Raw genomic sequence first — 25,261 nt, forward strand, 5'->3', positions numbered from 1 at the left:
AAGGGTAACATCTGATGTGATCCGCAGTCCATCCATCCATCCATTCGCTTCCCCCTATCCTTTTTCAGGGTCGCTGGGGGCCGGAGCCTATCCCAGTTGTCTTAGGGCGAGAGGCAGGCTACACCCTGGACAGGTCGCCAGTCTGTCGCAGGGCTTCATAAGTAAAACAATGAAGAATCTGTAGTACATGAAAGACTCTTCCCATTTGTTGGTTGTGTGTGGTGAACCAATAAGGCTGCTCTATCAAGAGATACCTAAAAGTGTGAGAACATGGAAGGTAAAGGCCAGGGCGCTGGAGCTGGTGATGCTCCCTGATTTATGGTCCAAGTTCTTCTCTGTCAATGACTGTTGACCACGTAATGAAACTAGGGGAGGTTTTCTTTGTATTTTGGGGTCTGTAATTATTGCCAGTGAAATCCACAACAGTGGGAATGTCGAGTGTCAAACACAGCAGATACAGCTGCGTTGTTTCGTGCGTAATTTTGTCTCTTATTGTCACACTCACCTCAGTCTTGTTGGGTGGCATTGAGGCATTCTTCACAGTCCTCCTTATATTCATTTTTTGTGTGTGTTTGCATCATTTTGCACTTCTTGATAAGCATTTCAACCCTTCGCCTGTCATGTGATTCTTGCTGCATTTGGCATTTTAAAGTGAGAGACAGCAGATCAGTTCAGCAGAAGCAATAAATTTAAAAAAAGAAAATTAAAGAAAAAAAAATCACAAACCACATACAGATAAGCTAGATACCAGTGAATCATACTATGCTTTTTGACATATATAGTGGGATGCAAAAGTTTGGGCAGCCTTGTTCATAGTCATTATTTTCCTGTATAAATCGTTGGTTGTTACAATAAAATGTCAGTTAAATATGGTACATGGCCTGTATTTATATAGCGCTTTACATATCCAGTCATCCACCCATTTACACACACACTGGTGATGGCAAGCTACATTGTAGCCACAGCCACCCTGGGGCGCACTGACAGAGGCGAGGCTGCCCTCTGACCACCACCAGTAGGCAACGGGTGAAGAGTCTTGCCAAAGGACACAACGACCGAGACTGTCCGAGCCGGGACTCGAACCGGCAACCTTCCGATTACAAGGCGAACTGCCAACTCTTGAGCCAGGATCGCCCTAATATAAAATATATGATATAGGAGACACACACAGTGATATTTAAGAAGTGAAATGAAGTTTATTGGATTTACAGAAAGTGTGCAATAATTGTTTAAACAAAATCGGGCAGGTGCATAAATTTGGGCACCACATAAAAAGAAATGAAATCAATATTTAGTAGATCCGCCTTTTGCAGAAATTCCAGCCTCTAAACGCTTCCTGTAGGTTCCAATGAGAGTCTGGATTGTGGTTGAAGGTATTTTGGACCTTTCCTCTTTACAAAACATCTCTAGTTCATTCAGGTTTGATGGCTTATGAGCATGGACAGCACTCTTTAACTCACACAACAGATGTTCAATAATATTCAGGTCTGGGCTGAGATGGCCGTTCCAGAACGTTGTACTTGTTCCTCTGCATGAATGCCTTAGTGGATTTTCAGCAGTGTTTCAGGTCATTGTCTTGTTGAAAGATCCAGCCCCGGCGCAGCTTCAGCTTTGTCACTGATTCCTGGACATTGGTCTCCAGAATCTGCTGATACTGAGTGGAATCCATGTGTCCCTCAACTTTGACAAGATTCCCAGTCCCTGCACTGGCCACGCAGCCCCACAGCATGATGGAACCAGCACCATATTTTACTGTAGGTAGCAGGTGTTTTTCTTTTTCCTCCATGCATAACACCCCTTGTTATGCCCAAATAACTTTTCATTTCATCAGCCCACAGCACCTTATTCCAGAATGAAGCTGGTTTGTCCAAATGTGCTTTAGCAAACCTCAAGCAGCCCTGTTTGTGCTGTGGGCAGAGAAAAGGCTTCCTCTGCATCACTCTCACGTACAGCATCTCCTTGTGTAAAGTGCGCCGAATGGTTGAACGATGCACAGCGACTCCATCTGCTGCAAGATGATGTTGTAGGTCTTTGGTGCTGGTCTGTGGGTTGATTCTGACTGTTCTCACCGTCGCTTCTGTCTATCCGAGATTTTTCTTGGTCTGCCACTTCCAGCCTTAACTTGAACTGAGCCTGTGGTCTCCCATTTTCCTCAATATGTTCCTAACTGTGGAAACAGACGGCTTTCTATATCCTTCCCCTAAACCATGATGGTGAATAATCTTTGTCTTCAGGTCATTTGAGAGTTGTTTTGAGACCCCCATGTTGCTACTCTTCAGAGAAAATTAAAAGAGGAGGGAAACTTACAACTGACTCTGTTCACCTGTATATGTAGGTCAGGGGTCACTGTGTCATGGATCGCTGTGTGGCAGGAGGAGGACCCAAATTGCAAAACTCACAGACTCGGGGATGAACTCAAAAATCACAGCTTTAATGCTGGAGAGGCAGAACGTAGGAAATACAAAACTAAACTGGGAAACTAAATACAAAGCTCGCTGAGGAACACACACGGCCATGAGGGAGAACGCGACACAGAACTGAGGGAGACGCAGACATAAATACACAGAGGGTTAACGAGGGAAGTTGGAGCACACGGGGAACACAGGTGACACTGATAGTCATAACAAGACACGGCAGGAGTGAACGCAACACTGACGGGAAACGGGCAAAGTAAAACAGGAAGTACAGAGGTTCAGACAGGAGGAGAGAGAGCGCGGGGAAAACACAGACATAACAGGCTGGGGAAAACAGAATAAAACACAAGGAGAGACGAGGGCTCACAGATACACAGGGGCACACAGGAGGTAACCAAATAAGGAACATTTTAACTAAATAATCCTAGGAACCAAGGCATAACTAGGGAATAAAATACAAAACACACAAAAACTGAGAATACTGGGCCCACATGGCCCAGGACCATGACACACTGAGGTTACCAAGCCAATTTGAGTTCCAATAATCAGTCCTAAAGGGTTTGGAATCAATAAAATGACAACAGTGCCCAAATTTATGCAGCTGCCTGATTTTGTTTAAACAATTATTGCACACTTTCTGTAAATCCAATGAACTTCATTTCACTTCTCAAATATCACTGTGTGTGTCTCCTATATGATATATTTAACTGACATTTTTTATTGTAACAACCAACGATTTATACAGGAAAATAATGACTATTAACAAGGTTGCCCAAACTTTTGCATCCCACTGTACAATAATTGCATATTTCAGCATCTGCAACCTTTATTTATTTACAATGCACAAGAGAAAAGCGCTTGGCTGGTTTAGACTGAGAGGGCAGATTGCTCTTAGTGATAGACGGAGTAAAGGGATGCAATGTGTCAGCCAATAGTCATCGTAATAGAGGCTTGCTTGTATAAGTGAGCACCAAGGGCACAGGAGAGGGTTGACTGAAGGTGAACAGGCTGAGGTTTGAAGGAATGCGGTGGAGAGTGGGCAGACAGGTATGATCCAAAGGATTCCAAGGTAAGTAGATATCCTGCAGTGCCTCAGTTTTTCCAGAGGGCAGGTGAAGAAAGAATTCACTTGAGAAGTCCAAGAACCATTAAGAAGATCAACTGGGAATAAAAAGGATTAAGTCACACTGAGGTTGGCCAAGTTATCCCTGTAATGGAGACAATGATCTTGTAGAGAACTGCTGCCACAGCCACTACTTAAATATCCGGTAGGGATAAAGGAGAATGACAAACAGGAGTGCGGGAGCAAGCACTGGAAATACAGCTCTGCCCACAGTTCTACCTGCTGCAAGAGAAAGAGAAGCTCCAACCAGCCCACAGTCCTAACAGCACCGTTTAATGTCTGACTGTTAACAAGTTCATGTGAGGTGGCAGAGCTGGGATCCTCCAGGCTTGGAGGCCATGGGCTCCATTCTTTTGCTATCTCAGAGTTGCTATCTCAAAAAATCTAAATAACCTTAAAGACACCTTCAGCTTCAACTTGAGCAATAACTATAAACTATAGCTATAACTATAAACATGTAATGTAAGATAAAAATTGTAATCCAATCTCTCTCCACAGACATGTGAGTGTGAAGACCACACCCAACCACAAGTTTGTGTTTACAGTCAAGACCCACCACACTGTGGCTGCAGGAAGCGTCGCCTTCAGCCTGCCACAGGTACACACATGCAAAAACTCACAGACTTGTTAAGTACGTGTTAGCCACATGCTCAGGCTTTTCTTCTTGGTTTTTTCTCTCCTGTAGAGGAAATGGGCTGGTCTCTCCATAGGTCAGGAGGTGGAAGGTATGAAATGCGCTTCTCTGATTGCTGATTTTGATGTTTAAGAATACCAACTCAAAACCTCTGTAGTTACTGTTTTCAAGCTTTCAGCTGCTGCATATAGATGCACTCGTAAATTAAGACAGTTTACTTTCTGTGATAAATACTGACTTTTCAAGACAGCGAGTCATTAATGTAAAACTCCATTTTATTCAAATATAATATGTTAGGCACGAAGATTACATATTGCATTTTCAAATGAACTACGTTGGTTTTGCAGACTTTTCTCAGGTAATGTAAGTAATCTCAGGCACACAATAAAGTGCAGGACAGGGTGGTGTCTGCACTGCAGTTCCTTAAGATGTATTTTATGCTGAAATTAGAAGCATGTGATGTTAAACGTCCTTTTTTTAAAAGCTCCTTGAGCTCCCAGAGCTAATAATGTTAGCTTAATAGCAGTTGTCCTATTAGATTGTTACAGATATTCTTGCATTTATTATTATTATGTAGTTCTAGAAATCACTGAGGCAGTTATATAGTAGCATTGGCCTGTTAGCTTGTTAAAGATAAACAGTTAACAACTGTGACACGTGTTGAAAAAATAAATGAAAAACTTTCATTAACTTCTTGTGCTTTTTTCCCATATTTGAGAAGTATAAGACGAATACATTTTTAAATCTTTGCTTTAATTTCTTGTGCAGGCCACTTGGGCTTTAATGCCTAAGCATGTAGCTTAATTGCTACAGTTAAAATTGGACAGTTTACCTTTAGGATGGGGCTTTGCAAACTATTAATAATGTCAAATACTGCAAATTGTTCCTATTTAAAAAATCCATTAGAATCTCTTCTGTAGTGGTTTATTATTAGTTGTTCATTTATATCCTCATGTGTTACATACATCTACAGCTTTTACTTTTAGATTCATTGTTTTTTAGGGTTTGTTATAAAAATCCAAAGCAGATTTTGACTCATTAACCTAAATATGATAGTAATTGTAGCCTTGTTTGTCCAATCAGTGGCCAACTACAATTTTGACAAGTCCAAGCAGTGCATTGGCGCCATGACAATCGAAATCGACTTCCTGCAGAAGAAGAGTACTGACTCCTCTCCCTACGACTCAGACAAGATGGCCGCCGAGTTCATCCAGCAGTTCAACAACCAGGCCTTCTCTGTCACCCAGCAGGTTTTTAGTTCCATGCCTCAAAGTGTCAGACTCACACACACATCGATATTCAGAGGCATAACATTTGACTTTTGATGTACCATCATCTGCTTTCCTGTCTTTCAGCTAGTGTTTAGTTTCTGTGACAAGCTGTTTGGCTTGGTGGTAAAGGATATTGAGGCCATGGATGCCAGCATCCTCAAAGGAGAACCAGCGTCTGGAAAGAAACCGCAAAAGGTACTGAGTCACAATAACAAGATCAGCCAAATTATCCCAGGGAAAGTAAAGTAAATCAGGGTTTTGATGTAGAGGCTCTGAGTTATACAGCTTGGAAATCGCTCATTGGTAAAAAACTGGAACTGAGCAGTAACAGCCTGGTTGTTACTGGAAGTGCCTGCGGTTAGGGCTCGTTTAGTGGGGACGGGAGTCTGGATGTGAGTCAGTCCTGGCACCTGCGGGACTTTGTTGTTTGTGCTGGACTAACGCATTACGCTTTCATAATTAAACTCCAGGGAGGAAGCTTGAAATTGATTTGCATTTGAGAAATGAAGCCCTACTCATAATATTACCTCCTCCTCTACAAAGGAGGTTATGTTTTTGGAATGATGATTTTTTTACATACTTTTATCTTAATACAGTGTGCACAAATATAGTTAGACAAATAGAATAGACAGACTGAATTGTGCAGAGACTGAAAGCATGAAGAAGTGCAAAGTTTGTTGTTTTAATCAAAAATCTGTGTTGTTTGCAAATTATGCAAAAAAAATCCCTTTTAACTTTATTTCCAAGAAAGACGGGGGACTTCATCTCGTCAAGCTGTAGTCAAACCCCGCAGTGACAGCGCTGCGAGAATTTATGGATAAGGTGTCTAAATGAATTGTTGAGTTTCCTTTGTAAACACATTAGAGAGAATGTTACACCTCAAAGCTGTATTTCACATATAAAGAGTGATGATTCACTGTGTTCACTGAGGCCATCACAATCTTCCTGGTCTTGCATTACTACTGCAAAACAAGTCAAAGGTTGAATAACTGTCACAAGCTGCCAGGCTTACACCAAAACGTTCTGAAAAAGCTGTTCTAAAAGCTAAGAAGTAACAACTTGAGCTGGAAACTGTAACAGCAGGAGTGGCTATTTAGGGACATAAAGATTTGCATGATATTCCAAACCCTCCATGAAATGAAAGAGGATCTCACTGAGAGAAAACAAAGCGCTAAACAAAGCTGTAAAATTAAAGTGTTTCTGCAGAACAGCAGTTATTGAATTAAATGTAGTGCATTTAAATTCTTTTACTTTTTTTTCTAGACTTTTTGGTTTGAAAATGTCTTAAACTACAAGTCACATTCACCTGTTCACACTCGTGACACACTGGGGCAATATTGGGTCGACTTTCTTCCCCAACAACACTCTGACCCACTGCACCTACTGCCCCACAGCTGCACCTACTGCCCCACAGCTGCACCTATTGCCCCAAGATAGTGACTGAAGTATATTGCAAAGCCATACAACTCACCCAGATTCTTCTCAGATTCTTGTGGCGATCACAACTGTGTGTTAGAAAAGTAGAAGATGCTGCAGCTCTGGTGTCATATCCTGTCCTGTTTATAGTGTGCAGACCTTTTCCCTGTAATGTGCACAAGACAGTGTGGATTGAATAAATAGAAAAGCATTAAATCATTTTTAACTGGGCATCTTCCTAAATAAGTAGAGGATGAAGGGGAGGAACTGAAACTTGCACACAACTAACACTGTGTTGTAACAATGATTTCAAGTTAAACACCTTGCACAGTAAAAGCAGAACCATTAACCTTTCAGTACCTAAAGAGACGATAATAAAGAAGAACAAGTATCTGGACTTTAATGGGGATGCCAGACCTGTTGAAAGATCTCCAGCCATACAATGATATACTGAAACAAACCTGTTTCAATTTAAATTCAATTTAAGAGACAAAACTCTCGCCAGGAGAGTTCACTTTTGATGTGAGCTCCATTTATTATTCATTGTCATCCACATTAAAGCTAATCCCACAAAAACTAACATGAGGCTTGGATGGGACACAAAGATCCTTGAAGAGTTAAGCAATTAATAAACTCAAACCTGTGATTATTCCCAAATTGGAACTTACCGCTGCCATAGTAGCTCTGCTCATAGACCAGGTGACTGAGGAGGAAAATGAGCTTCCACTGTTGTTATTTGGAAATGCAAAAAAAAGAAAAAAAATGAGACATGGTCATTCCCGACCTTTGTCACCAACAGGGTTTTTGTAATGGGATGTTTTTTGATGTCATAAGACTCTGAGTGAATATACATGGCGTTTATATAATACAGTTCAATCCAGTTTTATTTATATATTACCAAATCATAACAGCAGTTATGTCAAGGTGGGTTTTTTACCACAAGGTAAAGACCCTACAGTAATACAGAAGCAACCCTAACAATCAGACGACCCCCTTTGAGCAAGCACTTGGTTAACGTGGAAAGGAAAAACTCGATTTTAACTGGAAGAAACCTTCAGCAGAACCAGGGTCAAAGAGCAGCAGCCATCTGTCATGACTGGTTGGGAATAAAGGGAGGGAGGCAAAGTAAAACATGCATGAATCCAGCTGATTCTATATAACGTCTCCATGTCTTTGAGATAAAGTGTAGCTACAGGTGCTGGAGAGTCAAAGATAAAGATTTGACTCTGACAGGAAACCATTAGATATGAAGATATATTGTAATAAATGTTACCACAATGACTCCAAAAGAATGCACCAGTGCATGCAAGAAGTTGCTGATGACACAAGAGAGCTGCTGTATGGCTTCTACCTTTAGCACATTTACTACATGTGTTTTTGGAAAGTACATCTTTTAAAAACAAAAGCAATTCTAGAACAAAGTTGTTTTGATAGTGCCCGAAGGTAAAACTACATGTACTATATGTACTACGTGTACTATATGTAATCACTGGGGCAGGTTTGTGGGAACCTGTACAACAACCACAGAATTCCTAGCAAGTTCAAAAATGAAACTAATAAAGTTCCCTATGATCTGAACTGTTAACGTTGTCCTATGTTACTAATAGGCTATGGTCGCTAAGCTAAGCCTGTTAGCTAACGCTTGTGCTGGTATACACAAAGCAGATACATGAATTTACCTCATGGTTAGACCAGGGGTCAGCAACCTTTAACACCCAAAGAGCCATTTGGAGCCGGTTTCCACGCAAAAGAAAACACTGGGAGCCGCAAATACTTTCTGACATCTAAAATGAAGATAACACTGTACATATTGTTTTTTTACTTTTATGCTTTGTGTGAACAACTAAGGTGTGTTGCTTATGAAATCCATGAAGTGCTACAGAGAAAATTACGTTTAATTTATGTAATTAACACATTTTGAACTCCATCCATCCATCCATCTTCATCCGCTTATCCGAGGTCGGGTCGCGGGGGTAGCAGCCTAAGCAAAGAGGTCCAGACCTCCCTCTCCCCAGCCACCTCCTCCAGCTTGTCCGGGGGAATACCAAGGCGTTCCCAGGCCAGCCGAGAGATATAATCTCTCCAGCGTGTCCTGGGTCTGCCCCGGGGCCTCCTCCCGGTGGGACATGCCTGGAACACCTCGCCCAGGAGGCGCCCAGGGGGCATCCTTGCCAGATGCCCGAACCACCTCAGCTGGCTCCTTTCGATGTGGAGCAGCAGCTGCTCTACTCTAAGCCCCTCCCGGATGGCCGAACTTCTCACCCTATCTCTAAGGGAGAGGCCAGCCACCCTTCGGAGGAAGCTCATTTCCGCCGCTTGTATCCGCGATCTCGTTCTTTCGGTCACTACCCACAGCTCGTGGCCATAGGTGAGGGTAGGGACGTAGATCGACCGGTAAATTGAGAGCTTCGCTTTTACACTCAGCTCCCTCTTCACCACGACTGACCGGTGCAGCGTCCGCATTACTGCAGCCGCAGCCCCAATCCGTCTGTCGATCTCCAGCTCCCTTCTCCCATCACTCGCGAACAAGACCCCGAGATACTTGAACTCCTCCACTTGGGGCAGGAACTCATCCCCGACCCGGAGTGGGCACTCCACCCTTTTCCGGCTGAGAACCATGGCCTCAGATTTGGAGGTGCTGATCCTCATTCCCGCTGCGTTACACTCGGCTGCGAACCGCTCCAGTGCGAGCTGGAGGCCCTCACCCGATGAAGCCAACAGAACCACATCATCCGCAAAAATCAGAGATGAGATTCTGAGGCCACCAAAGCGAAAGCCCTCCGCCACTTGGCTGCGCCTAGAAATCCTGTCCATAAAAATTATGAACAGAACCGGAGACAAAGGGCAGCCTTGGCGGAGCCCATCACCCACCGGGAACGAGTCCGACTTATTGCCGGCAATGCGAACCAAGCTCTTGCAACGGTTGTATAGGGATTGAATGGCCCGTAGCAATGGGCCAGACACCCCATACTCGCGCAACACCTCCCACAGGACGCCCCGAGGGACACGGTCGAATGCCTTCTCCAAGTCCACAAAACACATGTAGACTGGTTGGGCAAACTCCCATGCACCCTCAAGTATCCTCGAGAGGACAAAGAGCTGGTCCAGTGTTCCGCGACCAGGACGAAAACCGCATTGTTCCTCCTGTATCCGAGGTTCGACTAGCGGACGAACCCTCCTCTCCAGCACCCTGGCATAGACTTTCCCGGGGAGGCTGAGGAGTGTGATCCCCCTGTAGTTGGAACACACCCTCCGGTCCCCCTTCTTGAAGATGGGGACCACCACCCCGGTCTGCCAGTCCACAGGTACTGCCCCTGATCTCCACGCAACATTGTAGAGACGTGTCAACCAAGACAGCCCTACAACGTCCAGAGCCTTCAGGAACTCGGGGCGGACCTCATCGACACCAGGGGCTCTGCCACCAAGGAGTTGTTTAACTGCCTCAGTGACCTCGCCCCCGGAAATCGGTGGGTCACACCCCTCATCCCCAGACTCTGCTTCCTCCCCGGAAGACGTGTCAGTGGGATTAAGGAGGTCCTCGAAGTATTCCTTCCACCGCCCGACAATTTTCTCAGTCGACGTCAACAGCGCTCCGCCAGCACTATACACAGTGCAGGTAGAGCACCGCTTTCCCCTCCTGAGACGCCTGACGGTTTGCCAGAATCTCTTCGAGGCAGTCCGAAAGTCTTTTTCCATGGCCTCTCCGAACTCCTCCCACACCCGAGTTTTTGCTTCAGCCACTGCCCGAGCCGCATTCCGCTTGGCCTGTCGATACCTGTCGGCTGCCTCCGGAGTCCCACAGGCTAACCAAGCCCGATAGGCCTCCTTCTTCAGCCTGGTGGCTCCCTTCACCTCTGGTGTCCACCATTTGGTTCGGGGATTACCACCACGGCAGGCACCAACCACCTTGCGGCCGCAGCTCAATGCAGCAGCTTCGGCAATGGAGACGCTGAACATGGTCCATTCGGACTCAATGTCCCCAGTCTCCCTCGGAATGCTGTTGAAGCTCTGCCGGAGGTGTGCGTTGAAGATCTCGCGGACTGGGGCCTCTGCTAGACGTTCCCAGCACACCCTCACTACGCGTTTAGGTGCACCAGGTCTGTCCAGCGTCCTCCCCCGCCACCTGATCCAACTCACCACCAGGTGGTGATCAGTTGACAGCTCAGCCCCTCTCTTTACCCGAGTGTCCAGAACATATGGTCGCAGGTCTGGTGATACGATTACAAAATCGATCATCGACCTACGGCCTAGAGCATCCTGGTGCCACGTGCACTTATGGACACTCTTATGTTCGAACAGGGTGTTCGTTATGGCCAAACTGTGATTAGCACAGAAGTCCAATAACAAAGCACCGCTCGGGTTCAGATCAGGGAGGCCGTTCCTCCCAATCACGCCCCTCCAGGTCTCGCTGTCGTTACCCACGTGAGCATTGAAGTCTCCCAGCAGGACAACAGAGTCTCCAGGTGGAGCACCTTCCAGCACCCCCCCCCAGGGACTCTAAGAAGGCTGGGTACTCCGAACTGCCACTCGGCGCATAAGCGCAGATGACAGTCAGGACCCGTTCCCCGACCCTAAGGCGCAGGGAACAAACCCTCTCGTCCGCCGGGAAAAACCCCAACGTACCGGCAGCAAGCCGAGGGGATATAAGAATACCCACCCCAGCCCGCCGCCTCTCACCAGGGGCAACTCCAGACTGAGACAGAGTCCAGCCCCTCTCCAGGAGACTGGTTCCAGAGCCCAGACAATGCGTAGAGGTGAGCCCAACTATATCTAGCCGGTACCTCTCAACCTCACGCACCAACTCAGGCTCCTTCCCCACCAGAGAGGTGACATTCCATGTCCCTATTGCCAGTCTTGGCAGCCGGGGGTCGGTCCGCCAGGGCCTCCGCTCCTGGCCGCCACCCGGCTCACAATGCACCCGACCCCTATGGCGCCTCCTGCGGGTGGTGGGCCTGCGGGAGGATGGGCCCATGTCTCCTCTTCGGGCTGTGCCCGGCCGGGCCCCATGGACTAAGGCCCGGCCACCAGACGCTCGCCCTCGGGCACCCTCCCCGGGCCTGGCTCCAGGGCGGGGCCCCGGTAACCCTATCCCGGGCAGGGTAAACTGTTCCCTCGATATTCTTTTCATGGGGGTCTTCTGAATCGCTCTTTGTCTGGTCCCTCACCCAGGACCAGTTTGCCATGGGAGACCCTACCAGGGGGCAAAAGCCCCCAGACAACATAGCCCCTGGGATCCCTGGGACACACAAACCCCTCCACCACGATAAGGTAGCGATTCAAGGAGGAGTTCATTTTGAACTCTTAAAGAAATATAACAAAAGGAAAGATGCTGAACTAAAATGATCCAGCAAACAAAAACTGTTATATCGCCTTTGTGCTTTTGGAGCTTTGACCTGACTTTTAAAAACTAATTGGAAAAAAAGCACTATGCTGCTAAAAAATGAAAAATAGATATTTGCAAAATTCTGCCTAAATATGTATTTTACCTGGTTAATGTGTGTGGGTGGGCGTGGTCTGCAGCAGTCTTTATCCTCAAGTCTCAAGTCAAGTCTCAAGTAATGTCAGGCAAGTCAGAGTCGAGTCTCAAGTCACTGGTGTAAAAGTCCGAGTCAAGTCACAAGTCTGAAAGTTTACCAGTCTCACAAATTGTCGTCATAAATACACATTCGTTAACCGTTTATTAATAGGACCTTTGAGCTCAACGGTAATTAATTAGTAGTGGAAATAATTTCTGGTAGCATCACAGAAATGTAGCAGTGACAATAATACTGTATGCTGTAATCGTACTGGGCAATTAGTGATACAAAAAACCTGTTTTATCCTGTGAATAAAAGTATATGTTTTTGTCAATGTACCATAATAACAGAAGCGAAACGCAATAGTGTGTCAGGAGAATTCACTATTTATGCTCAATAAATAAAGGAGCATAGCGTGACAATTTCTGTTCAGCGCCAGACGTGCTTGTAACCTATATCACCAATTATGTTAAGAAAAATGACGTATTAACTACAACAGCAGACTGACCTTTGTGGGAATGCTTGGAGCAGACTAACCTGTGAGCTGGAGTGTTCTGGGACGTTATATTTGGTCTTTGAATGGCTGCAATCCAGGCCATCCGTCGCCTCTTTGTTACTTCGGAAACATGGCTCGAACAATTTCTCTTCAACGACGTAATCCGATAACAACCGATCTCTTTACCCGTCGGCTTCCCGTGGCTGTCATGCGACCGGCTATTGCAGTTAATAATACAACAGCTTCTTGACATTTTTGTGTTTCTTTTTATCGCTGTGTGACTGAGTTCAATTGAAAGCCTGCGTGCGCTAGTACCGCTTGCCACGAGTTCCCAGAATCCTTTGCGGTTTTACCCCTGAATGACGTCACATTTTCAATCTCTATATAATATGCATGTTAAATTTTATATTTGGGGTGAAATATCAAGTCTTTTCAAGTAAACCGGTTCAAGTCCAATTCAAGTCCCAGGTCATTGGTGTAAAAGTCCAAGTCAAGTCACAAGTCTTAGAACATTTTTTCAAGTCAAGTCTAAAGTCATAAAATTAATGACTCGAGTCTGACTCGAGTCCAAGTCATGTGACTCGAGAAGTATTGACCCTAACTCTGATCTCTGACAGATCGACGTCGGTCTGATGGTCGGCAACAGCCAGGTGATTTTTGAGAAGGCTGAGAATTCATCCCTCACACTAGTCGGTACGTTCTGTCTTGTAGTCTGCTCATAGCAAGCATGAACAAAAAAAAAGCTTTGCAAACAGGCAAATTCAAGCTGTACTAACAATTCATGTCGGTATAAATACAAGTGCTCCACAAGATGGCAGCAAGAACACATTCTCAGAAAAAAGCATTTTCTATGCAGCACCTCTGCCCACAAGAAAAGCTTCAATGCTTTTTTTCCTCACTGACTTTTCCTTATATCTGAGAATCGTTCCCCTTTATGTTTTAACAGGCAAGGCAAAGACCAAGGAGGCACGACAGACAATCATCAACCCAGACTGGAACTTTGAAAAGATGGGAATTGGTGGTCTGGACAAGGAATTCTCAGACATTTTCCGCAGAGCCTTTGCCTCCCGAGTCTTTCCCCCTGACATTGTGGAGCAGATGGGTGAGGAACCATTCTCTCATTTGTACTAAGCTAGAGTGATTGTCTTTCTTGGAGTATTTCTTGCATCTTAACCTCTGTTTCCCATTCCTTAATGGGCTGATGATGAGAAAATGTATCTGTTTCTATTGTTTTTGCAAGACCTAAAAAATGCAACATAAGCAGCTTGTGACTTGTTATGGATCAAACATTGCTGGGAAAACCTCAGCATGTTGTATGTACTGTGTGTATTCCCCATGCTAATAAAAAATAATATATACTGCAATAACAGAGTGAAAGAACAAAGCCACAGTACCTGTACCATACCCTTTATTTTATTCATGATACACACAGAAAATAAGCATTTATATTGATTTTACAGCCCATTTTATGAATCTAGTCTCCTCCCTGTGGCACTGAACACATTGGACAACTTCATAGCATGTCTGGCATCATCTGACATCTTCAGTGTCATTCCCATTGTCTTTCCTGCCCCATCTTTTTCTTTTATTTTACGTCTGCCTTTTCTTCTTTCTGATTCTTCTTCTTTCCTTTTTCCTCTCTGCCTCTGTCCCTTTAACATTCATCATGCCGTCAACTTTCCTTCTTCCAGGCTGCAAGCACGTGAAGGGCATCATGCTGTTTGGACCACCAGGATGTGGCAAAACGCTGATGGCCAGGCAGATTGGCAAGATGCTCAACGCCCGCGAGCCGAAGGTCGTCAACGGCCCAGAGATCTTGAACAAGTACGTGGGAGAGTCTGAGGCTAACATCCGCAAACTGTTCGCCGAGGCTGAGGAGGAACAGAAGAGGGTAAGTAATACTTGGTGTTTTTTTCTGTACTTGTATTAAGCTAAAAATAAATACACAACTTACAAAGTTATTCGGACTTTCAGCTGGGCGCTAACAGTGGCCTTCACATCATTATCTTTGACGAGCTGGACGCCATCTGCAAGCAGAGAGGAACGGGCGCCAGCAGCACAGGCGTGCACGACACTGTTGTCAACCAGCTTCTGTCCAAGATTGACGGCGTGGAGCAGCTTAACAACATCTTGGTCATTGGTAAGTAGCATCAGAGGAAATGACTGAACCCATTGTTTGTCATCGCTAGCTGTATATGTAATGGTTGGAGAGCAGGAGTCCCTTACGTTCGAACACATAAGAGGCCTATATGAGTCAACAACAATCATTTTTTTATTTCCATGAAAGCTGGGAAAACCATTTTATCCATATTAAACAATAAATTTAGTTAATGCAGTGTAGCATCTTTAACAGCATGAATTCTTCTGGGTTCACAGTTATCTTGCCTTCGCTCCTTCTCTCCAGGTATGACCAACAGGCCTGACTTGATAGATGACGCCCTGATGAGACCCGGCAGGTTTGAGGTGAAAATGGAAATCGGTGAGATTGCATTTTCTCTCTAAATACTTGATCCTCATTTGGGTACAAGTCTCAGGCACACGTGGAATAAAATGTGATGCAGTGTGCTTGTTTGAATGGCTTGCTATAAGGTGGGGCACCATTAATCCAAACCATTAAAATGTCAGCTAAATCCAAATAGCATCATTTCCACAGCAGAACCATGATGATATTTTTCTGGCATATAAACTGGATTACACGTGGATTATTTCAGAGTTTCTGGTTTTGAGGCTGCAGTAGTGGTATTACTGTAAACCCGGGCTTATCCAATCATTGAGGTAAATGGAAAATAAGGCAACCACCTTTAAGCTTCTGAATGACACAAACACATTTTATTATACTCGGCCTATAAGACGTCACAGTACAAAGTACATATTGTGTCAGGAAAATCAGTGTTGGAAAAAATGTTTCTTCTTTAAATAAACGTACTGTCCTGGCTTTCTCCTGATGGTATGTAGAGGCATGCCACGTTAACATACCCTTTTTTTTTCCATTTAATTGAATAACATTTTGAAAATCCAACCGCAGCTCCTCTTCCAAAAAACAGCGTCTTTGTTACTCTGAACAATCCACAGAACACAGTGTGCATGCCAAATGGAACAACTTTATCCAGAAAAAGTAGTCCCTGTTTCTCCTGTCTATAGCTCATGGCCATGATCCTACTACACCCCTCTTTATAAATCTAGTTAGCATCAGACATACTACAGTTAGCAGCAGGTCCTTCGGTGAACTCAGTGTTTCCACAGATTAGATGTGTTGCCATGGTCAGCTTTCGTATTTTGCACTACACACTCGGTTTTGAAAAGTGTAACCACACGTGAGACTGCTTTCAGCTTGCCCTGGAGTGATGTCACATGGTCTGCCTTTCTTTCTCCCTTTAACTCAGATGTACTCTGCTGCTAATTTTTTTCCTTTTTTTTTAATTGAGCAATAGACTATGTGCGCCTTAGCATATGCTACTTCCGGTGGGGAAACTCCTGTAAGGCGCTCCGTTTCCGGTGTGATATTCGCAGCTTGTTTACCGTGGGGTTTTCCAAAAAAAGTCAACCAAATGGACGAATCAAGCGGCAATTTACATTTCTCAAGATGTCTTGAGCATTTACCGGATATATCTATAGATGATGTTCATCGACTTGTCGATATTTTTCCCTCGCGCCTCAGAGCAAAAGAGAGAAAGGATTGAAATTTCTTGGTATTTTATATATAGAGTTCCCTCGTTTATCGCAGGTGTTATGTTCTAAAAATAACCAGCGACAGGTGAAATCTGCGAAGTAGCCAGCTTTATTTTTTACAATTATTTTAGATGTTTTAAGACTAAAACCCATCACTACACACTTTATACACTTTTCTTAGACATGCATGAACAGTTTCACACTTTTCTCTCTTGTTTAAACTCTTTCAAAGTTCAAACCTTCGTTAAAAAAAAAAAGAGTCTATTACAGAATGAAACCAAAGATCAAAACCTGTTTTCAGTTCCAAACATTTATTTGAGAAATAAACCTACAGTATATTTGTTTTTCTATAAATAATAATGACAGTTTAAGCTTAATTGCACCTCAATGCACCATATATATATATATATATATATATACACACACACCTGTGTGGTATGGTAAAAAAAACAAAAAAAAAACGATAACTTCTACCTTCCTTTAGCATGTCCAGTTTGTTGACATGCTGTGTAGGTGTGTACTGATATCGATATAACGGGGAAACATATGGCTTTGACTATTGTTCACCTGTAGTTTGAATGCTGGACATTTGCCTGATTAAATCATAAGAACTGTCACTATACAGAGATGTGCTCCTGAATGTGGACGATGTGTCTTCTGCATGCAGTAATGCAGTTCTGCTTGTGTTGAGTGATGTAAACCAGCGGTCGCCAACCCCCGGGCCTCGGACCGGTACCGGTCTGTGAGTCGTTTGGTACCGGGCCGCGAGAGTTGAGGCTCAGGTGTGAAATGTTTGGTTTTCAGGGTTTTTATCGGTTTTCAGCGTTATTTTGTTATCGTTTTTATCGTTAACTTGGTTTTCCTGGGTCTTTTCATGTGTGTTATGAATAAATCTTCTTTTTTTCGGTACCAGTACTAGTTTTATTTTGTTGTATTTATCCGCGACACCTTAAAGGCCGGCCCGTGAAAATATTGTCGGGCATAAACCGGTCTGTGGCGCAAAAAAGGTTGGAGACCGCTGATGTAAACAAACAATCGAGCTACGCTCTTCAAACATCAAAATTGATCATTCGATTTTTTTATGACACAGCAATGGTGAGTGTTCCCACCCTCTGCTCTTTGTAACTTAACGTAATCTTTCCGTTTTCGTATTTTGGACATGATTTTGGAGTCCACCTTCGCAGTAGCGATTGACTGCAAAATAAAGCTACCGAAAATGTACAACCCTACATCCGGTCTTAAAACAGGAAGTTAGCATTTTCTCGTGCACAGGGTCTAATGCAAAATACAAACTCTCTCTGCTGCTAAAATTTGATACCAATGGATTTAGTGTGAAGTGGTACTCAGTAGCACCCATGTAATTCAGTCAGCTCCGTAAAAAATATGAAGTTTGGGGCATAAGCTTCATTAAAGTGTCTCTAATCAGTAGCTAAAGCATTTCTGTTAGCTAGTTAATATTAGCACATAAAGCAAGCTAGTGCCCAGAGACAGTAGCTACTGTGCTTTCACCCACTAGTTTTTGATGACCCTTTCTCAAGCAACAAAATGAGTATTGTTACTGTTGCCATCTTGGATGTAACAAGAGTATGACCAAGACTTATAAAACCAACTTAATTTTTAATTCAGTATGAGTGACTGAGACCATGAACTCAGTAGGAAGGTTGTTCTCCCAAAGACTTGCAGTTCTTCTTGTAACCTCCGACATTGCTCCCTGGTGGGAGCAAATAATACACATTTAAGGGATTTGAATGTTGGCTTCCATTTTAATACCCAGAAGCTATATCCATCTTTTATACTGTCTACGGCTAGTGCTAGTTGGAAGCTCAGCTCGAATGTTTTTGAATAGAAGCCTGTATGCTAATGAACTTTCCTACTCTTTTTTTTTAACCCTCATTCTAATCTCTAGGTCTTCCTGATGAAAAGGGACGCGTCCAGATCCTAAACATCCACACCAACAAGATGCGAAGCTTCAACCTTCTCGCTTCCGACGTCAACGTCAAGGAACTGGCAGCAGAAACTAAGAACTACAGCGGTGCAGAGCTGGAGGGTCTGGTCAGGGCTGCGCAGTCAACCGCCATGAACCGGCACATCAAGGTCACAAGGCACTTCCTAATACACAAAGCATACATAGCGCTGTGTCAGTGTAATGACGAAGCAGAAACACCATCCACGTGAATAGTTTTCGTCTAAAACACAGATCAGATATCAGATTTAAATATCAGTGGCTGTAAAAACCATGGACAACAGCATCTCCCCAAAACTGAAGCAAAGATGTCACGTCAGTTTTGGTGCCTGGCAGCAGTATAGGTCATAAACCCTGCCTCCTCCAAGTTAGTGGATGGCACAAATATGCTTTCTGCCAATTTAGGTAGTTATGATTTTCTTTCTCATTAGTTCATTTTAATTACTGATTTGCTGCTGCGCATCTCTGTTCAAGAAATGCAGTTTACTGCAAACCACAGCAACTGATGCACTTCAGGGCAGGGGTGTTGAACTCCAGGCCTCGAGGGCCGGTGTCCTGCAGGTTTTAGATATCACCCTGGGTCGACACACCTGAATCAAATGATTAGTGCATTACCAGGCCTCTGGAGAACTTCAAGACATGTTGAAGAGGTAATTTAGCCATTTAAATCAGCTGTGTTGGATCAAGGACACATCTAAAACCTCCAGGACACCGGCCCTCAAGGCCTGGAGTTCGACATCCCTGCTTTAGGGCATCAATGCATTGTTTATATCACCCAATGCATATATATTACTGTCTCTAAGGGAGAGCCCAGACACACTTCAGTGGAGGTTAATTTCAGTGACCTCATTCTTTCGTCTACTACCCACAGCTCAAGGCCATAGATGAGGGTAGGAGCATAGATCAACCAGTAAATCGACAGCTGTACACTAGCTCCTCTGCTTTCCTTAGTCGATTTTATGCTCATCTGAAACTTACTGACTTTTGTTTTTTGTAGATATTTCAGATTAGTAGTGACAGGGGATTGAATTGATATTGCCCCATTAATTTGTCATAATTTAAATGTGATGATTTCATCTCCAGGCTACCTCTACAGTTGAGGTGGACATGGAAAGGGCAGAGAAGCTGCAGGTCACCAGAGATGACTTCATGGGATCCCTCAACAATGACATCAAACCAGTATGTCTCTGCTGTTTTCAGAGATGATGTCATGAGCTTATGTTATGAATACAGTTCAATCCAGTGATATGAAAAAGGCAAAACAATGTTCCTAATACTTCTTCTTTAAATTTTCTAAGGCATTTGGTACCAACCAGGAGGACTACTCCAGCTACATCATGAATGGCATCATAAAATGGGGCGACCCAGTCACTCATGTTCTGGATGATGGAGAGCTGCTGGTACAGCAGACCAAGAACAGTGATCGCACACCACTTGTTGCTGTTTTACTGGAGGGTAATTAGTCAGAAACACGTCCAGCTAGTACCCCTGCGAGGAGTATTAATAGAAAAATGTCCATCCATCAGTAGCAAACTGTACCTTCCCCTTTGCATTCCAACAGGCCCACCCCACAGTGGAAAGACAGCCCTGGCAGCTAAGATTGCAGAGGACTCACAGTTCCCCTTCATTAAGATTTGCTCTCCAGACAAGATGATTGGACACTCAGAGATCTCCAAGTGCCAGGCAATCAAAAAGGTAAATGCAGCAGTGTCTTTTTGACTTTACACCAGTTCATTAAATAATCAGATGTTTACATTTAAAATTGTAGGTTTTCTTGTCGTTTCTCATGCATTAATGCCTTTCTGTCTTCACTCTTCCTCTCTTTGTTTCAGGTCTTTGATGATGCTTATAAGTCTCAGCTGAGCTGTGTTGTGGTGGATGACATTGAGCGTTTGCTGGACTATGTGCCCATCGGTCCACGTTTCTCAAATCTGGTCCTTCAAGCTCTGCTGGTGCTACTCAAGAAAGCTCCACCCAAGGTCAGAGTTCATCTGAAAACTGTATACACACTTTAATGTTGTGAACAAATAGGTAATATTCAGAGTATGTTTTTTTTGAAAGAAGGAAGTTATAATTTAAGGGGTTTTTGTAACTTCAAAACAATGAAGGTACGTACTACAAGAAAAGGCTTTTGTGTTTCTGTTCAAGGAGTGAAACTATGGAACAAACTGAATATGGAATTAAAGCAATGTCCAAACATAAAACTGTTCAAAAAGAGTTATAAAAATATGATCTTCTCGATCTATAAAGAAAAGGAAAATATTTAAATTAAGTGAATGTCTCTATTTAAAAACAAACAAACAAAAAATTCATGATGTGATATTATAGTATATAGTATATCAGAAATCTGTTCACTATTTTTATTACAAATTATATCAGTAAGGAAGCTGACTAAATATTCACTGATAATTTATGGGACAGGGGTGGGATTAAATAAGTGTATACTTCTTCCCACTCCCTTTCAACATGTAAATTAATCAGAATGTTTTTTTGTATGTAATTTGTATAGTATATTTTTTTTCTCTCATTTCTTTTCTAAATGTACTTGTATATTGTTCACATGTTGAAATAAATTACCAATCAATCAATCAATCAATCAATCAATCAATCAATCAATCAATCAATCAATGTTCTATATGTATGTCTATATGTTTTAGCTCTGTGATGGATTAGCTACCGTATCCTTCTGTGGATAACTTAAAACCCCCTGAGATTTCAACAAGCCCATTTTTTTCAGCAGCTTTAGTGTAAGGAGATGCAAGCCAAAACCCCCCAGAAAACCCCCCAAACTATTTCACTAAAGCACCAAATGTGCATTATTACTATTATTAGTTTGAAAATAATAGAACAAACAAAACTACACTTACTTGTGATTCTTGTCCACTTGTTCTAGCAAAGAAATAAGCTGTGAATCAAATGTCGCAATATTTATTTATTGCAATACTACAATAATGATATCTCTAGTTTTATAAAGAATGGAGTGACATTATCTCTATTGTCTATAGTCTTTGTGGCACCAACATGTATGTTTCCTTATACGTAGTTCTGGTCTTTCTATGATATTCTGGTGATAATAAGAAAAATATAAAGCAAATCCAATGTCAGCGAAATTAGTTAGTTTCGTGCACACAGGTAGAAAAGTTCATCTGTATCTTCAGCTAGCTAGCTAATTTTCTTAGTTTAGCATAAATACTCAAAAACGGGCAGTAAAAATGAGTCCGTCGCTGTCCAGTAGGTAGGTTACACCACTTTATGCCACTTATCCTTCTAAAATTCATTGTTTGCCAGTTAGCAAGAGAAGTACTGGCATGTGGATTTGATTAGTTTTCAATAGAAGTGCTAGCTAATTTCCCCCATTAATAGGCTTTGTGCTAAGCTAAGCTAGGTTACAGCTTAGCAAAGAACAGATAAATATAGAATATAGAATATGAGTAAAACGCGCCGATTGTTGAGTGAAACGGATGAACCAGAATTTGGTTTGTAAAAATGGTGCAAGATCAGTGATGTGGAACTGGTTTGGTGTTTGTCAGATACAAAACAAAGCACATTTTTTGTAGAACATGCAAGCGGCCGTCGTTATTGCCGTATTTGTCGAACTAAGGTGCTCGTAAATCTGGGAGTAATCTGGGTCCTAAACTCCGTCCACTTCAGGCCCCAAAGTCAAACGAACACACAGCATCACTGAGAGTTAAAAACTATCTAAATTCTTTCATCTTTAATAAAACGATCAGCATTGCTGCTTTACCAGGTGCGACTATGAAGTTTAACAGCCAGGCATCCATGAAAACAGAATTTATTACATTTAACGGAGTTAGAAGTTAGCAGGAAGCTAGCGGAACTTAGCGCGCTAGTTTTGCTAGTTACCTAAACATGATATAGCATGTTCTGACTAAGAGATTTCTGAAAAAATTCAAACGTACAGCTCTGCTATCATTTCCAACATAAATGAAGACAGGAAACTAAACAGCAGTGACGTTTGTAGAGTTACTGAAGGAATAGAGCAGCTGTGATAGAATACAGCATTAATGAATTAATGGTACGGAAGTGGAGGAAGCAAGAAGAATGAGTTGAATAAAGTTTGATTTATCTGACTGCTTTGTTTCGCTTAATGTGCCTTATAATCCCGTGCACCTTATGGTCCGAGAAATACGTATTTGACTTTTTTATTTGGCACACTGCAGTTTAATGTAGCAAAGCACCTCTTTTTAACTTCAGTAGATATTATACATGGTTATACTCAGGATATGTCAGCCCATTTCTACTGGAAATGCCTTTTGGTTAAACTTTCAGCAAGGAATTTACATTTGCACTGTTAAATTGTTATATAGCTTTAATGCTTAAAAAACAGCTGCTTGTTTAAGTGAAAATAAATGGATGTTTTTTTGCGCTAGTAAAGTTGTGGAGTTGAATTTTGTCTCGCATCAATTATATCGTCAGTTATATCGTTATCGCAAATTTTCAAATATATATTGTGATAAATATTTTTGGTCATATCGCCCTGCTCTCTGTAGGTACTGATGGACATAACTGTGTTTGTTTTTCTGAAAAGTTTTGTGACATGAGATATGGTAGTAAATTTACTAATAACAAGAAAAACCTTTTGTAAAAATAAAGTCCACACAGGGCTTGTAAGACCTTTAATGAAGAAATTAATCATTCATAAGCACAGAAAATAACTGGATAATTTGCCGTAATTTATGTTGTAATCAACAACCTACAGAAACAAGTAATTTAAACCTCCTGCAGGGCCGGAAGCTGCTCATCATCGGCACCACCAGCAGGAAGGACGTCCTACAGGAGATGGAGATGTTAGATGCTTTTAGCACCACCATCCATATCCCCAACATCTCTACTGGGGACCAGCTAATCGATGCCTTAGAGGTAAGATGGCCCCATCGTTTCAGACGCACAAATGGCCACAACATACAGTACAGACAACAGAAAAAAATCACGTTCATTTTAGAATAGGTCAGCATGCATGTTTTATTGCTTAAAGATAAAAATAATCATAATTGTGCACTTAAACTAGCACTCAGAGGTGAAGGTGCTGAATTATACATAACCACCCCATTCCCAAAAGGATAAATGCATGCGCATACAAAAACAAGAAATCTTGTGGTGAAAAACCTATTTAACTGAAAATAAAAGCCTAGCTGCTAAAGCTGAAATAAAAGCATGTTTTTCCATAACTTATACCAGAGACTTTAAGTGCTGCTTGAATTGGCTTTATTGTCTTTGCAGCTACTGGGAAGCTTCACAGACAAAGAGCGGGCCAGCATCGCACATCAACTCAAAGGAAAGCGGGTCTGGATAGGTATTAAGAAACTACTCGTGCTCATCGAGATGTCAATGCAGGTAGAGAAGCAAGGCGACATATTGAAAAAGTTTTGTGTGTGAGCTGTAGTGTGACAGACGAGTTGACTGATGGTTTAAAGTTTGCTTGGTGATAGGCAGTAGTTTGGGAACTAGCAATAGAAATTCTAACTGGTCCATTTACTAGACCTTGAGAGGGCTTGTGTACCCATCTAAATTGTGTTGTTTGCTATATTTTCCAAAAGATGACATTCCTGGAGACAATTTGTGGCCCAAAACTATTTTAACTGTTCAGTATTTATCAGGTTATTACAAATACAATCAAGCTAGAATTGACTAGCATAGTGACTAGAGCCTTAGAAAGAGTTCTAGGGATGTAATGGAGCATCCTAGTGTCACTGCCTAATGTCGTTAGGAAATATGAGATGTGACTGTATGATTCAGTGTGAACCTTTTCCTTCTATTTCTACCACTCTTCAGTTCCTCTCCGTCTTTATTTTGTTGTCTCTAGATGGATCCAGATTACAGAGTGACCAAATTCTTGTCTCTGCTTAGAGACGAGGGGGCGTGAGTACAACTGCTCTGCAACAATTTCATTAACTTTCATTACCTACCATCATCTCTCATCAGCCTAAACCTTCTTATTTTTATCATTATCTCCTTTCCTTTCATATGTTTACCCCTTTTTTAAAATAGAGTATCAGGATGTTGGTAGCATCACTGAAAGAGTACACTTAACACATCTAATTTACAATAGCCAAGAACACAATTTGTTTTAAAAGGTTCAATCTTGTATTCCCAGATATAACAGATATAGTAGATGCTCCTATTGTGCCAGTAGCACAAAAACGCTAACAATCAGCTACTCCGTTTTCAACACTTACTAACACTAATGGCTTTATTCTGCAATCACCAGGTTGAATGAAGGTGACCAAATCCGAATATAAGCTGTTGGTCGCTCTCGCTGTGTACTGGTAAGGTGAACAACAAAGCGATGAAACTAGAATATGAAGCTGTAGCTTGCTAATAAGGTATTAGCATTTTTACATAGAAATGGTAATTAATGGCCAAATATTACAACATTCACATTAGCATGTATAGTTTATTTTAGCTAAAATTGGCTATATTAAGGTTGTTGTAAAACCAAAAAAAGCATATAGACATAACATAAAAAATATATTGAAAGATATAGAAGAGAGCTCCCAGTGATTATTATTTATAATGGATTAAAGGTTGTAATTTGTAAAAGAAAAGGAATTATTGTTAATTAAATAGTTTAACTTAAAATGTTCCCGATTTTTCATTCATTATATCATCAGCACGTCATTTTTTTTATCCACATATATAAACATTATCTCATCAGCCTAACATGACATTCTAAATGTCATGCATGAAGTTTTACTACCCCTTTATTTTATTTCACTATCCCATGGTGCCTTAGTTCAT

General features: G+C 42.3%; 1 protein-coding gene across 3 annotated transcripts in view; it reads left to right on the plus strand.

The window, feature by feature from the left end:
- Positions 1-25,261, plus strand: part of LOC147331752 (vesicle-fusing ATPase) — a 77,315-nt gene that overhangs the window by 43,875 nt on the left and 8,179 nt on the right. For 2 of the 3 annotated variants that reach the window (XM_086287959.1, XM_086287957.1), the window contains 18 exons: positions 4,036-4,135; positions 4,223-4,262; positions 5,255-5,421; positions 5,527-5,637; positions 13,488-13,563; positions 13,817-13,972; positions 14,562-14,761; positions 14,845-15,010; positions 15,275-15,349; positions 18,446-18,633; positions 19,586-19,681; positions 19,801-19,957; positions 20,064-20,197; positions 20,335-20,481; positions 23,249-23,383; positions 23,744-23,857; positions 24,327-24,382; positions 24,732-24,789. In XM_086287959.1, coding sequence (XP_086144085.1) covers positions 4,036-4,135; positions 4,223-4,262; positions 5,255-5,421; positions 5,527-5,637; positions 13,488-13,563; positions 13,817-13,972; positions 14,562-14,761; positions 14,845-15,010; positions 15,275-15,349; positions 18,446-18,633; positions 19,586-19,681; positions 19,801-19,957; positions 20,064-20,197; positions 20,335-20,481; positions 23,249-23,383; positions 23,744-23,857; positions 24,327-24,382; positions 24,732-24,762 — 2,149 coding nt within the window. In that variant the 3' untranslated portion in view covers positions 24,763-24,789. The remainder of the gene's footprint in view (positions 1-4,035; positions 4,136-4,222; positions 4,263-5,254; positions 5,422-5,526; positions 5,638-13,487; positions 13,564-13,816; positions 13,973-14,561; positions 14,762-14,844; positions 15,011-15,274; positions 15,350-18,445; positions 18,634-19,585; positions 19,682-19,800; positions 19,958-20,063; positions 20,198-20,334; positions 20,482-23,248; positions 23,384-23,743; positions 23,858-24,326; positions 24,383-24,731; positions 24,790-25,261) is intronic. The other variant, XM_086287958.1, reaches the window with a different exon arrangement.

The sequence above is a fragment of the Aulonocara sp. 'chitande type north' Nkhata Bay genome, linkage group LG4, assembly GCF_057382095.1.
Source record: "Aulonocara sp. 'chitande type north' Nkhata Bay isolate Kocher_YH1m ecotype deep benthic linkage group LG4, A_spYH_male_GT1.1, whole genome shotgun sequence".
NCBI classification, from domain to species: domain Eukaryota; kingdom Metazoa; phylum Chordata; class Actinopteri; order Cichliformes; family Cichlidae; genus Aulonocara; species Aulonocara sp. 'chitande type north' Nkhata Bay.